The 12,582-nt window shown below is 56.5% G+C and overlaps 5 protein-coding genes across 5 annotated transcripts; 2 read left to right on the top strand and 3 right to left on the bottom strand.

Annotated features, from left to right (window-relative positions):
• Window positions 1-122: 122 nt before the first annotated feature.
• JCM15063_004506 (uncharacterized protein) lies at window positions 123-2,015 on the top strand (the record flags this gene model as incomplete). The annotated part of the gene is made up of 5 exons (XM_076679976.1): window positions 123-610; window positions 686-792; window positions 857-1,021; window positions 1,085-1,626; window positions 1,704-2,015. The coding sequence occupies 5 exons, from the start codon at window positions 123-125 to the stop codon at window positions 2,013-2,015; spliced, it is 1,614 nt and encodes a 537-aa protein (XP_076532953.1).
• Window positions 2,016-2,260: 245 nt separating this feature from the next.
• JCM15063_004505 (autophagy-related protein 13) lies at window positions 2,261-6,150 on the bottom strand (the record flags this gene model as incomplete). Its single annotated transcript, XM_076679975.1, has 5 exons — window positions 2,261-4,438; window positions 4,511-4,661; window positions 4,728-5,536; window positions 5,615-5,806; window positions 5,875-6,150. 5 exons carry the CDS (start codon window positions 6,148-6,150, stop codon window positions 2,261-2,263), a joined length of 3,606 nt encoding a protein of 1,201 aa, XP_076532952.1.
• A 312-nt stretch (window positions 6,151-6,462) lies between these two features.
• JCM15063_004504 (glutaredoxin) lies at window positions 6,463-7,283 on the top strand (the record flags this gene model as incomplete). Its single annotated transcript, XM_076679974.1, has 5 exons — window positions 6,463-6,727; window positions 6,811-6,826; window positions 6,891-6,978; window positions 7,061-7,130; window positions 7,219-7,283. 5 exons carry the CDS (start codon window positions 6,463-6,465, stop codon window positions 7,281-7,283), a joined length of 504 nt encoding a protein of 167 aa, XP_076532951.1.
• Window positions 7,284-7,773: 490 nt separating this feature from the next.
• DOT5 (thioredoxin peroxidase DOT5) lies at window positions 7,774-9,061 on the bottom strand (the record flags this gene model as incomplete). Its single annotated transcript, XM_076679973.1, has 6 exons — window positions 7,774-7,816; window positions 7,888-7,971; window positions 8,039-8,234; window positions 8,301-8,312; window positions 8,396-8,467; window positions 8,539-9,061. 6 exons carry the CDS (start codon window positions 9,059-9,061, stop codon window positions 7,774-7,776), a joined length of 930 nt encoding a protein of 309 aa, XP_076532950.1.
• A 247-nt stretch (window positions 9,062-9,308) lies between these two features.
• Window positions 9,309-12,113, bottom strand: RAD30 (DNA-directed DNA polymerase eta; the record flags this gene model as incomplete). The annotated part of the gene is made up of 8 exons (XM_076679972.1): window positions 9,309-10,124; window positions 10,197-10,274; window positions 10,342-10,418; window positions 10,486-10,577; window positions 10,650-10,780; window positions 10,848-11,444; window positions 11,510-11,798; window positions 11,869-12,113. The coding sequence occupies 8 exons, from the start codon at window positions 12,111-12,113 to the stop codon at window positions 9,309-9,311; spliced, it is 2,325 nt and encodes a 774-aa protein (XP_076532949.1).
• Window positions 12,114-12,582: the final 469 nt, after the last annotated feature.

Here is a 12,582-nt window from a genome sequence, read left to right as displayed (position 1 = left end):
ACGTATCGAACTTCTATCGTTCTCCCCTCTCGCTCGGTCCACTTGTCCCAAGTTCTACACTCGTTTCCCTTCTCTCCTTCTTGCAACATTCCCGACTGCCTTCTTCCTGCGTTTTCCCTATCATGTCCAACGAAAAACGCTCGGCCCCTGGGTCCCTCATCGATGAAGAGGCAATCGCTACTCCCGCAAAACCTTCGGCAGGACCCCCTCCCTTCCGCTGGGCTTCCCTGTGGGAGCCCGCCGTCATCAACCGTGTCAACGGAAAGTCATACACGATTCCCCTCCTGAACCTCCGCGACCAATATGCCATCAACTTCCACCTGGCCTGGCTCGGCTTCTTCGTCGCGTTCCTGTCGTGGTTCGCGTTCCCGCCACTGATCCCCGAGGCGATCAAGAAGGACCTCAAGCTCACTCCGGCACAGATCGGCAACAGCAACATCGCCGCGTTGTCCTCGACGCTGATCGTGCGCTTCCTGGTCGGGCCCGTCGTGGACCGGTTCGGACCGCGGAAAGCGATGGCCGGCCTACTCATCCTCGGTAGCATCCCGTCTGGTCTTGCTGGACTCACCAAGAGCGCTGGCGGTCTTTACGCCGTCCGCTTCTTCATCGGGTGAGCTGCCGTCTCCCAGTCTCCCGTCGACACCAATGCTTGAGACTGACTTGTCTGCTCGCTTACCGTCGACAGCATTCTCGGCGGTACATTCGTACCATGTCTCGCGTGGTCGACGTGCTTCTTTGACAAGTCTGTCGTCGGGACTGCCAACTCGTTGTGCGGAGGCTGGGGCAACTTGGGTTCGTTGCTGCACGCCATGTCCTACCCATCTGAGCTCAGAGCTGACATCTTCGGTACTTCCAGGCGGAGGTGTCACCTTTGTCGTCATGGTGGCGCTGTTCCAGTCGCTCGTCGAGCGGGGCCTCACCCCTTCCCAGAGCTGGAGGGCTTCCTTCGCTCTCGTTCCGGTTCCTTGTCTCTGGTTCGTTGCGATCCTGTGCCTCGTATTTGGTACCGATCACCCTGCTGGTCAGTCTCCCTTGCTCTCCAACGCCTCTGCAGCTCGGCGCTGATGAGCCTGAGTTCCATCAGGCAAATGGTCTGCGCGTCACACCCTTCCCGCAACTGCCATTGCGGCCAAGCAAGGTCACTTTGCGACGCTCGACCCCTCTGAACGAGCCGTGATTGAGCGCAAGATGCGCGAAAAGTCTTCGGGGGCTACGGGTCGAGTTCAAGCAGTCGAAGATGACGACGAACTCGATGAAGCCGACGGCTCGATCCCTCTCGACCTTGCCGTCGCCGAGCCGCTCACGATCAAGTCGTTCCTCTCGATCATCTCAAAATCCTACACCTGGCTCCCAGCGATCATGTACGCAACGACGTTCGGATTCGAGCTTGCGGTCGACGCGAACCTCGCAAACGTGCTCGTAAGTGATCATCCGAAACTTGGCCAGCTCAAAGCTGGATATTACACCTCGACGTTCGGGTTCCTCAACATCTTGACTCGTCCATTCGGAGGTTATCTCGGAGACAAGATCTACACGTCCAAGCGCTTTGGAGGAGTTCGAGGCAAAAAGTACCTCACTGTCGCAATGGGATTCCTGCAAGGAATTGTTACCCTCGCATACGGCCTCGTGAGCAAAGTTCCTTCTCCGTTGATACCGCTTGTGCGAGCCAACGACTGATGCACCTTTTCTCGTGTTTCTCGTAGTACGTACGACACTGCTACTCTATCGGCGCCAAGCCCGACCTTCACACCCAAATGGGTCTCGTCGCACTCATGGCGATCTTCTGTGAAGTTGGCAATGGAGCCAACTTTGCACTCGTACCTCATTGCAACACCAACTCGAACGGACTCACCACTGGACTCGTCGGAGGGTTTGGCAACATCGGAGGTATCATCTTTGCACTCTTCTTCAGGTTCCACCCGAAACATGGATACAATGTCGCATGGATCATTGCGGGGGCATTCGCGATCGGAGTCAACCTACTCGCGATCCTTCTCCGAGGCCCTAAACAGTAGAATATTTTTGTATTGACTTTCTTGACACCTGCGCGGGTTCTTCCTGTCACACTAAACTTGATTGTCTATTGTGGCGTGTCTTCCGTGGGGCTCTAACACTGGTAATACATTGTAACACTGGTAATACATTGTAACACTGGTAATATTCTGTATACCGAGATTTTGCAGCTTGGAATATCGAACGTGTTTGCGAAGCAGAGCGTTCGCCGTAGAGGATCTCGCAAAGATGACAATGTGTTTGTTGGTCAATGCAAGTACGAATCGGGTGGACTAGTGGTGGTTCTAACTGGTCCCCTACTGTGACTTCTCGTGGCAAAGTACCCAGCTGCAGTTGGAGTTCTCCTGTAAGCATGATCCGAGGTACGCGTGCCTGCTGCAGGGGTCGGGTCGCGACTTTGAGAAGCCATGCAAATCTCCTCCTCGTCGACTTCTCGAACGTTGGGCCACCTCCTCCCTCGACTATTCGAAGAAGGAGAAGAGCTATCGTTGACGATCCCACCAGTCGTCGTCTCGTCGTCGTCGAGTTCGAGTCTCCCGACCGCTTCCTCCTCCCCTCGGTAACTCCCTCCATCCATTTCGTCACCTTGGGTACTGAAACTTGCAATGCTTGCTGTGGCCGAATTGCGTTCGCTCGAACTCGCTGCAGCAGGACCTGAATTCTCTCGATCTTGTTGAGCGAGTCTCGCCGCTCTCGAGATGTAAGGTGAGAACGCGATCGGTTCAGTTCGGGTCGTGGTCGTCGTCGAGGTCGAAGCTTTCGATTTCGAGGGAGGGTACGGAAGTGGTGGGTACATGGAAGAGAACGAAGGCAGAGTGGCCGGGGACGCGAGTGGCGAGGTAGCTGAAGACAGTGGCAACGGGTACAACCGAGGTTCGAGCGCCATCTTGACCGGAGAATTCGATCGAAGAGGTTGAGCGTGTCGAACTGTCGATGTCGCCGAGGTGGTCGAGAGTGGAGGGGAAACGATCTCGGGTCGCAATTGTCGGAAAGGCGGACGGGGAGTCAGGCCATTGTCGGACGACTCTTCCCCTTCACTCGAAGGCCTCTGCTCCTTCTGCATCCGAGACGGGTTCGGTGCGGCCGAGACATATTCTGCCGGTTCCTCCTCGATCGAGAGCCGACTGGTCTGTCGTCTCAAGTTTGAGATCCCTCCAAACGTTCGAGGACTTGACGTGCCAGAAGCAGTCGATACGGCGAACGCTGGGAGCGGGGGACTAGGACTGCCCGCCCCGTCACCGCCACCACCCATCCCGAACCCTAACACGCTGCCTCTCAACGCTTTCAACTGATCGTCGACGTCTTTCTTGCGCAGGATGGTCGAGCCGGCGATTCCACTCTGCCCCAATTTGGAACCACCGAGATCCGGTTTCTCGGCGAGGAATTCGAGAAAGTCGTTGATGTCTGCCGCATCGGGTGGAGGTTGACCTTGATGCACAAAGCGCTTCTCTTCCTCCCTCGAGCTCGGAGCGTGGAGTGGGTTCGAACGCGGGATACTGCTTGCGCCCCCTGTAGCTCCGAACGACAATTTTGAGGACCCTCGACGACTCAGAGCCGGTTCGCCCTCACCACTTCCCGATGAGCCTCTTCCGTAGCTTCTCGACCAACTTCCCGAACCCACTCCTCCTGTCGACGTGTACGAGTAGCCTCGACCTGGAGCTCCAGCGGCCGCCTGGTTCGGGAGAGGTATCGGTCGAGACGGTGCGGTCGCGCCTAGGTTCGAAGGCCCGGAAGGAATCAATGGCGGCGACAGTGGCGAGATGCGATTGCCGAATGTGATCTGCGATCCCGAGTTGGCGGTCGGAGGAAAGTGCGACGAGGGTTGCTGTCTAGACGGAGGTCCGAACGAGGGTGACGCCGAACCCGGGAACCCGCCTCCTGCTCCGCCGGAAGGGTTCGACATGTACGATCCAGGTCGAAAGATGGGTGATCCTGAAGAAGGGCTACTACTGTGCGCTCCACCTGATAGCGAAGTTCGACGGATGATGCCACTCGTGCCGACTTGCGCGGAAGGCGAAGCGCGCTGGATGCCCATGATGTTGGTTCCGCTCCGCGCCCGCGAGAGAGAAATGAAGGCAGGCTCGACTATTCCGCTCCGAGTTGGTACGGAAGTGCCGTATGTCGAAAGTCTTGAGGAAGAGTTGGCGCTGGCACTCTGGTCAGTCTCTATGGATTGACCAGCTCCGGCGGGAGCTCGTTCTATCGTCGTCGGCTGGGGCAGCGGGACTGGCGCGGTCAGAGGGGACACAGGTGCGACGACTGCGGATGGTGGCGGTGGCGCGTATTGATGTCGCGATGAGAGCGAGCCGTACGAAGGTAGCGGCCCCAGACCGGTGATCGGCGGAGACTGGTGAGAGGGCGAAGTTCCAAGACGCGATTGAGTCGCAGGGATCCCTGGGTGTGCAGAAACAGGGAGAGATCCAGGCTGTCGAGATTGTGGGAAGATTCAGCTTGCCCGATCCTATTGTGCAGGAAAAGATCCCGGAAGAAATCGTACCCTTGCCGCCTCTTCCTGTTCACGATACCGAGCAGTGTTGATTGTCGGCTTGAAAAAGTCTTCATCGATGAACCTCGAGCTCAGGAGCGTCTCGATGTCTTCGACTCCAAAATCCGTGTTCAACCGGTATGTGCCCGCAAAGTGCAGATTGCTGTGGCGAGAGTTGGTACGAATCAGCTACTTCGCTCGACATGATTGATGCGTTAACTCGACTAACCCAAGAGGGGTATCGACTCCCGGAAACCGCAACGTTTCCAATGTTCTCGGCGTATCGTGCTCGTCGACACCGTGCTCTATAGGCTCATCGATTGGGATCTCACCTTCCCATCCGGCAGATCCGTCTCGGTCCGAGCGATTTCGAACCTCGACTCGGCAACCGATCTTGAGTCCTCCGGTGCCGTTCCTGCCAGCGCCGCCCGTGTTTCCTCCTCCACTTCCTCTCGATGGATTTGCAGAATGTCGATTGAGCTTGCGCACGAGCTGGTACGTCGGCAGCGCCTTGACGAGTGTGAACAAGGAGCGGAAATGCAGAATGGCATGCTTGTACACTGCAGGCAACGACGCTGCCGTATTGGAAGTCGCTGCCAAATCCGATACGGGTTCGACCGATAGGGTCCATTGTTCGAGTACGACGGTCGCAGGTCCGTGCGGGTTACTGTTGGCGCCTGAACCTGGGGTCGAGGTCCCGCCGCGCGAGCGTGACCGCGGGATCGAAGAAGTTCGGGTCGGGGGATTCTTGGTGTGAAGCGGATTCGAAGGACGCGCGAGATTGCGACCGACGCGCGTGCGCTTGCCTTGTTGATCTGACAGGACGAGAACTTGGTTCGGCGTGAGGTCCGAGGCATCGAGATAGACGGTCAGGAAGAGCGACGGAATGGATCTCGCTACAGACGACCGAGTTGAAGGGGACGACGAGAACGAGGAGGATGTGGCAGAAGGCGCAGGAGAAGCGAGCATCGTCGAGACGGTCTTCCACGTCTTGAGCTCGGAGCGGAACGTGTCGTTCTCGGGCAGAGTCAGATTGAACTGTAGAGTCAGCGCGAACAGGTCCTGATCAGTCACTGTCGCCGAATCTGGAAGGCCTATCGGAGGGATGGCACGGACCCAGCTGTTTGTCTTGTCGCCCTTGCGCTTGCCGGCGCTCGTGCTCGTGCTCGCCGTCGAAACGCCACGCCGAAGAGCAGGGGCGGTAAAACCTGACGTCGACGGCAAGTCGGGTGACAGAGTTGGGCTGTGTGGTGCATGGGTTGAGGTGCGAGCCTGGGAGATGACGGCGACCGTCTTGGCAAAGAAGTGCTGCACGACAACAAGGATAAGCCGACTTGCGCGCGGGGGACATACGATGAAGCGGGCCGAGTGCTCACGTGTACGATCTGGTCGACTTGCTTCGTAGCCGGATCCCGATCGGCGGTGGTCGCAGTGGGATCTCGCTCGCGCGGTGGGGGTGCAGTGTGCGCTCGGGTCATGGCTGGCACGACATCGTCACGCGGGAGGGTATCCCTGTGTGGGGAGGGCCAGCGAGACGAGCGCGAGAGAGGTCGGGAGGGAGTCGTGGCCGCAGCCGCAGCCGAAGTCGGACGCGGCGGCGAGCGAGAGGACGGTCGAGAGATGGACGACGCGTGAGCTGGGGACCAGGACATGCACGTGGGGGTGGGCACGCTCTCCGTGGCGGGGTGGGTCCGAGTCGGGGCAGCAAGCGGGTGAGCAGCGGAGGAGGTGGACAGTCGACAGCCGCAAGTGGGGGCGCTGCTCGGAGTGACGCTCGAGAAAGGTGCTGCAGGACCAGTCCAACGGGGATCGAGTCGTTCAACGAGGCTGTAGCAAGTCGGGTAGTATGAATCAAGGCAAGAGGTGAGGCCTATGGGATCGGACTCCGGCAGTTGACGGATAACGCGGATATAATCGAACGCGATCGTCTCTCCGTCTCCCTGTGCGCTCGGATCGCTAGTTGGATGCTCCTGACGCCGCGCAGACGTCTGTTGGCTCTCCTTGCGCTCGTGTGTAGTCTCCCGATCGTCGCGCTGGTCGTGACCTACTCGCAGTGGCCGATTGCGTCGATCGCTCCTCGACCCGATCGCCTCTCTCCCTTCGCCTCTCACCTTGCACCCCACGCTCTCTCGTCTCCCATCACCTCTTCCTCACCCATCACGACCATGTCTGTCACCTCCACTGTCAACTCCAAGATCTCGGGATCGCACGTCGTCGTCTTCTCCAAGAGTAATTCCCCCTCTTCTCCTCCCGCTCTGTGAAGCCTGACTCAGCTAACTCGCATACTACTTTCCTTGCATTCTCCTCCACAGGCTACTGCCCGTACTGGTGAGTCAATCACAGCTCGATCCGTTGTCATACGGGACATCCTGAGCGTCTCTTCTCTGAATAGCCGCAACGCAAAGCAACTCCTCAAGTCGCTCGACGTTGAAGCCGACATCTACGAGCTCGACCAGATGGACGAAGGTGCCGACTGGCAGGTGAGCACTCTCGCTTTTTCGAACCTAGCCCCGCCTAGAAGATCGTATGGCGTCATTGAGCACTTTTTCTCTCGTTCCCTAGAACTACCTCGCTGAAAAGACTGGACAACGTACCGTTCCCAACATTTTCATCGGCGGTCAACACGTCGGAGGTACGCCCGCACTGGTCTCTTGACTAGCCTGATGTTTTCCACTGTTGTCGTGGCTGACCCCCAAATCTTTTCGGGACATACACAATAGGTTCTTCGGATCTCGAAGCCAAGCACAAGTCTGGAGAACTCAAGAAGCTCTTGTCCCAGGCGTAAGCTTCTCAGTTTTTCCTTGGGTTCCTCCGTGTCCTCGTAGTCCGGGGCATACAGTTCCAAATTGTGCATAATCCAAATGACAATCGCCCCAAACCATTTGTTTTCAAAAAAAAATAACATGCATGACCATTCCCTCTCTCGAATTGCAGAGCCAGACTGTAGAGCGTTCCACGAACAGCGTCTGTACTCGTTATCACGGGGACCATTTGGCGAGCTCGACAAATAATTTAGTAGGATACGGACATGTAGTTTCACACACATGGTGAGGAGAATCAGCAGTCGAGAAGAGAGCGAGTTATGGGGGTTAAAAAAGCAAGAGTTAGAAAGAAGAGAAACAAACACTCGAGAAAGTTTGGGGGCAAGTCGAAAGGGAGGTGAAAAAATGTCAGAAAGAAAGAGACAACAGTAATCGATGAAAGAAAGTAGCAGAAAACAGAAAAAAGACAAGGGGAGGCAGGAAATATTTGAATCGAGGCGAGGCGTTTCTTCTCTAGTCTTTCTTCTTGCCGTCGAGGGACTTGACAAACTCGAGACTAAAGTTGCGGAGTAGAAATTTAGACTCATTCTCGGCAAGCAAGATTCGTTAAGAGATAGATGAACTCACGCATTCTTGGCGTCGTCAGCCGGTTTGACCCCAATCTTGGCCTCGAGGAACTTGCCTCCTTTTTCAATTACAAAATGACAACGTCTGCAGGATGCAAATGTATTTGGTCGTCAATTTCCGATGTCTGCAAAGGGGGCCAAAGGACACTCACTTTTGGGTATCGGTCGCTCCGAGTTTCTTCAACAGTTTCGCTTCAGGGTCGCAGAGCAAGTCGTACTTGAACGAGTGTTTCGTCTTCCAGCTCGATTGCGACTTGGGAGAGTCGCGCGAGAGTCCGAGGACCTTGTATCCAAGCGACTCGAACTCGGAAGTGATGTCGCGGTAGTTGCAAGACTGAGTTGTGCATCCTGTGAGAGATACAACAACGCTCGTTAGCTCTTATCTGCTGTAGGAGGAATCGTGTGAGGGCGTACCGGGAGTGTTGGCTGGCAAACGGGAGCAGAGGAAGTGTAATGCGTGTCAGCATGCCGGGTCTCATATTGGGAACCCAACTCGATCGCTTGCTCACCTTTCGGGTAGGTAAAGATCACGAGGCCCGACTCGTTGTAAAGCGAAGACAGAGAGACTTCTTGATCCGAATCTGCGCGCATGCCAACAGGAGCTCTCAATGAGCGCAACTCGCGTTGCAGTGTTGATTGGAAACCGACTGACCATTCTTGAGCGTAATGTCTTCGACGGTTTGACCCTCCTTGTACGGTCCCGAAGTCTGTTTGGCAGCAGCGCGCGGTTTGGCGTCCTTCTTGCTGTCGTCGTCCTTGTTTGTGTTGGAGGGGGCAGCGGATCCTGCGGCTTGTTTCGCGTTCGCGGCCGACTCCTTCTTGGCAGCCTTGAGCTCTTTCTTCTCTTCAGCAGTTGGCGGCGCGTCGCGTTGCTTGGGAGGACCCCTCGTCGGCGCGGCGGGCTTCGAACGAGCTGCTGCGGCGGGGTCGCTCTTCTGCTCGACCTTCTTCTTCTTCTGCTTCTCCGGCGCGCTTGCAGTCGACTTGGTTTCCTTCTTCTTGGGTTCAGGAGCTTTAGGTTTTGGCTTGGACGCGCGGGCAGATTGAGTCGCGGTCGATTTCGCCTTCTTGACTTGTTGTTGTTGTTGTTGTTGTTGTTGTTTCTTCTTCTTGAGGTCAATCTCGCTCGTGCGCGAGGAGCGACGCGGCGCAGAACTTGATCGTAGTGACGGCATGTCTTGAAGGGAACAAGGGGACACTGAGATGAGGTCAAGGAAAGGGTGTGCGGGGGGCAGGGGAGAAAGGAAGTGCGAGGGCCTAGGTGGCGCCCGGCGCCGCATCGATCGCTTCCTCGTGCGCCATTGTTTATTCTCTCTTTTCTCGCCCCACAGGTATCACTAGCGCTACAAGTATGAGGGTAAGATTACAACGACAAGGTGAACGATAGCCAGAGACTCCCCTTCCAGCAACAACTGCGATGAGCTACTTTTTGAAGAAACTCCCCAAACTCGTCTGCCCCTTGGGTGGTTGATCCTTCTTGCTACTCTTGCCCAACTTTGTAGAACTGTTTGTTTTCGTCGTGGACTGTTTGCTCTTGTTCCTCGACTGCTCGTCTCGCGTCGACGAGGCTTTCAAAGAGGTTGTACGCCATCCTGCTCGCTTCCGTTCCTCCTCGACCAGGTCACGCGCGAGATGATAATCCCGTTCTTCGTCGCGTACTCTGTCAAGTGCTGCCTCGATCGCCTCGTGCGAATACTCTGCCGCTGCAATCGCTGCGAGTGCACTAGTCGGGATCTCGAGCAAACGCGAGCACCTTTCGCACGTGTACGTTGGCAGAGGCCCTCGTGCCGGAAGCGGAGGTTCGATCGGATCACGCGGCAAAGGTGATGCGCTGGTCTGCTCATCGAGTTTCCTCTTCTTGTTCGTGACTGTTGCGACGTCTTCTTGCTTGACCGGACGGGTTCTCTTCTCTCCCTTGTCTTCAACCGTCGAAAAGAATCCCGCGATCCCTTTCTGACCTTCCTCGAGTCGTTCGAGTCCACTGAAACTGAGTTGAATGTTGCCATACGGTCCAATCTTGGTATTGTCGTTGACGGTTCCTGTCGATCCCGATACGTCGTACTCTTTGCCATTGTGACCTTTCTCGGTGGGACCGGCCGAGTTGAGCGCGACTCGCAACAGTTTCTCGGCTTGTCGAAAGATGTGCGAGATCGTGAGGTTCGAAGTGTACGGGAACGAGGCTTGGTGTGATCGGATCACGAAGGTGGGAGAGCGGTGAGTAAAAGTGATCGTCTTGGGCTACAAAATGGGTTCATGATGAGCTGACTCGGTGAATAGTGTGACTTGAGGTCAGGAAGAAAAGGCGTTTACCCAGAGTCCAGGAGAATCTTCTCGGGCTTCGGTCAAACGCAGATGCAATTCGGTCGCAAGGATGTTCAACCAGTGAATCTTTTTCACTCAAAGTTCAAGCCATCAGATACCAACAGGGAGTGAGGAACACAAGAAGGCAACTCACGACCTCGCCGTATCTGTGGATCAGTGGCCGAAAGTTCTTGCTCGAGAGCATGCTTTTGACCTGAGTTTTCGGTTCGACTGAGCAGTTTGACAATACAGTGAGCCTTGAACAGAACCCATCAGAGGCATCGAACGAGGAGCGTACCTTCGGTAAAGTCGAGTCCACGACACACCTCCCACAGCCACACACCGCTATCATCGCCCAACTTGGCTTGCAACTCGGCCAACGGGATTCTCCTGCGCAAACATAGACATTGACCGTACCCGTCAGTGCTTGTCTCGAAATCGCACATGGATGGTAGAACACACAAAAGGTCTTCGACAGTTTCAGCTTCATAAGTCTCCTTGACTGCGTTGCCGAGTTTGCCGCCTAGGTTCCTGATCTTCTGAAACGCCATCGGTTTGAGGAATGCCAAGACTGCACAGTGTCTCAGAATGGTCTACAACGGAGAAAGAAAGGTTAGCGCAAAAAGAACTTGAAGCGAAACCAAAAGGGTCTTGCTGTACCTGAGCGTTAGGTTTCTTCCACGCCGAGCACAATTTGGCCAACATCTTGTTCGGCGCGATCCCAGCCGAACACGTGTACCCGAGCCTCTCGTGCGTCTCTTGACGAATCCGTTGCACGATCTCGGCTCCCAGCGAGAGGGCCAAATCTGACCAGGTCAACGGCGGTTCTTCGTCTGCTTCTTCGTCCGGTTCAGCTACGTTCACCCGCTCGTCATTCTGCTCCTCCTCGAGATCGCGGTCTGGGACAATCACAGGTTTGACAGGTGAGGAGGATGGAGGCATTTCAGTACCGTTCGAGTCGAGGCGTTTGAGCTTGTCCTTCTTCTGGCCATTCCTCGGTACCAAGTTTCCGAGTTCGTCCCACTTGATGTCGGTGATACCGAGCTCGGATGGCAGCGGTAGTGGGGTGTCGAGACCGAGGGGAGAACCGTCAGGCACGGCGCCGAGAACCGGGTACAGTTCGAGCAGACGACTTCGCACAAGCGACGTCAGGTCGAGGAACGATTCGTCGATCGAGGCCTTTTCGACGATAGGACAGAACTCTTGAAAGACGAGGAGGATTTTGCGAGACTCTTTCCTGTACATGTCGAGCGAAACCTGATGATTGTCCCAGGGCGGTCAGGGTTTCTTCCATCATGTTGAAGCGGTGGAGTACTGTTCACCTTGTGGGTGTGCGGACTCGGCGGAGGGTCCTCCCAGTAACCGGGTTCCGTGTCACCGTTGCGATAGGTCTGCACATGCACGAGGCGGATGTGGGGGCACTTTTTGATCGCTTCTGCCGGGGTCTCGTGGCGCGTGATACCGTACGCCCTCGCGGGGTAGTTGACTGCGATCAGGCCGTTCCACTGCTGGGTCGCCATGGGTTGGGTCGGATCGAGCTTGAGCCGAACCATCTCCATCGAGGCGTACGCGGCGTCAATATCGATGTGCGCAATCACTCGCAAGGGATTCCTGCATCGTTCACACTTTGAGTGAGCTCTTTCACGGGAAGCTTTCGACGGGAAAGGAGGGAGGTACGGACGCTGCGCCGAGGTTGTTGGTGCCAAGCAGGTGCCTGTACGTGACGAGTCCGACTCCCTGAGCGCCTTGAGCCATCTGTGCAGGACATTGCTCATGCTCGTCGTGCTGCTGCCGCTCCTTGCCCTTGATCGAGCCGCCCGTCTTGCGTTTCGGAGGCGAGAACGGCACACTCGCAGGGTTCAATGCCGGTTTGGGCCCGGGGTGAGGTCGTGGCGGGGACCGATCAGGGATGGGCGGCGACCCCATTGCGCCTCGCTGCCGGCTAGACTGGGCGAGTAGGCGAGACGAGTTGAAGCAAAAGTCGAGCCAAGGTGAGCCTGACGGCGCGTCGCTCGTTCAACGCTCCGTAGTCTTGCCAGACAGACCAGTGCGGCCGACGCGCTAGAGAGCGGTGCAGGAGCGAAGATGATCGTAAAGTCGCGACTCGCATTTCGCGCGCGCGCAAGTCGAATCTCGGCATCTTGTCCCTCCACTTTCCCGCGCTCAATCGCATTCCACTTTCCAGCCTCGACTTGTTTCGGCCCAAGGGAAGCGCAAATGGCGAGCAGGCGGGCGGTACACGCCGTATGGAGGAGCACCGGTGCGAATCCGAGTCCGATTTCGTCATCCTGGACACATCAGGCGAGCCCGGGCTCTCTCTCTCGTTGTGCTGCTCGCATACTGATAGTGCTTGTACGCCGTACAGCAGCTGCTCCGGCCGGCTGTTCCGCTGCCG

Source organism: Sporobolomyces koalae, assembly GCF_050403365.1.
Source record: "Sporobolomyces koalae JCM15063 DNA, S_koalae_JCM15063T_v1_ctg29, whole genome shotgun sequence".
Lineage (NCBI taxonomy): Eukaryota > Fungi > Basidiomycota > Microbotryomycetes > Sporidiobolales > Sporidiobolaceae > Sporobolomyces > Sporobolomyces koalae.
This window is presented reverse-complemented; position numbering and strand designations above follow the sequence as displayed.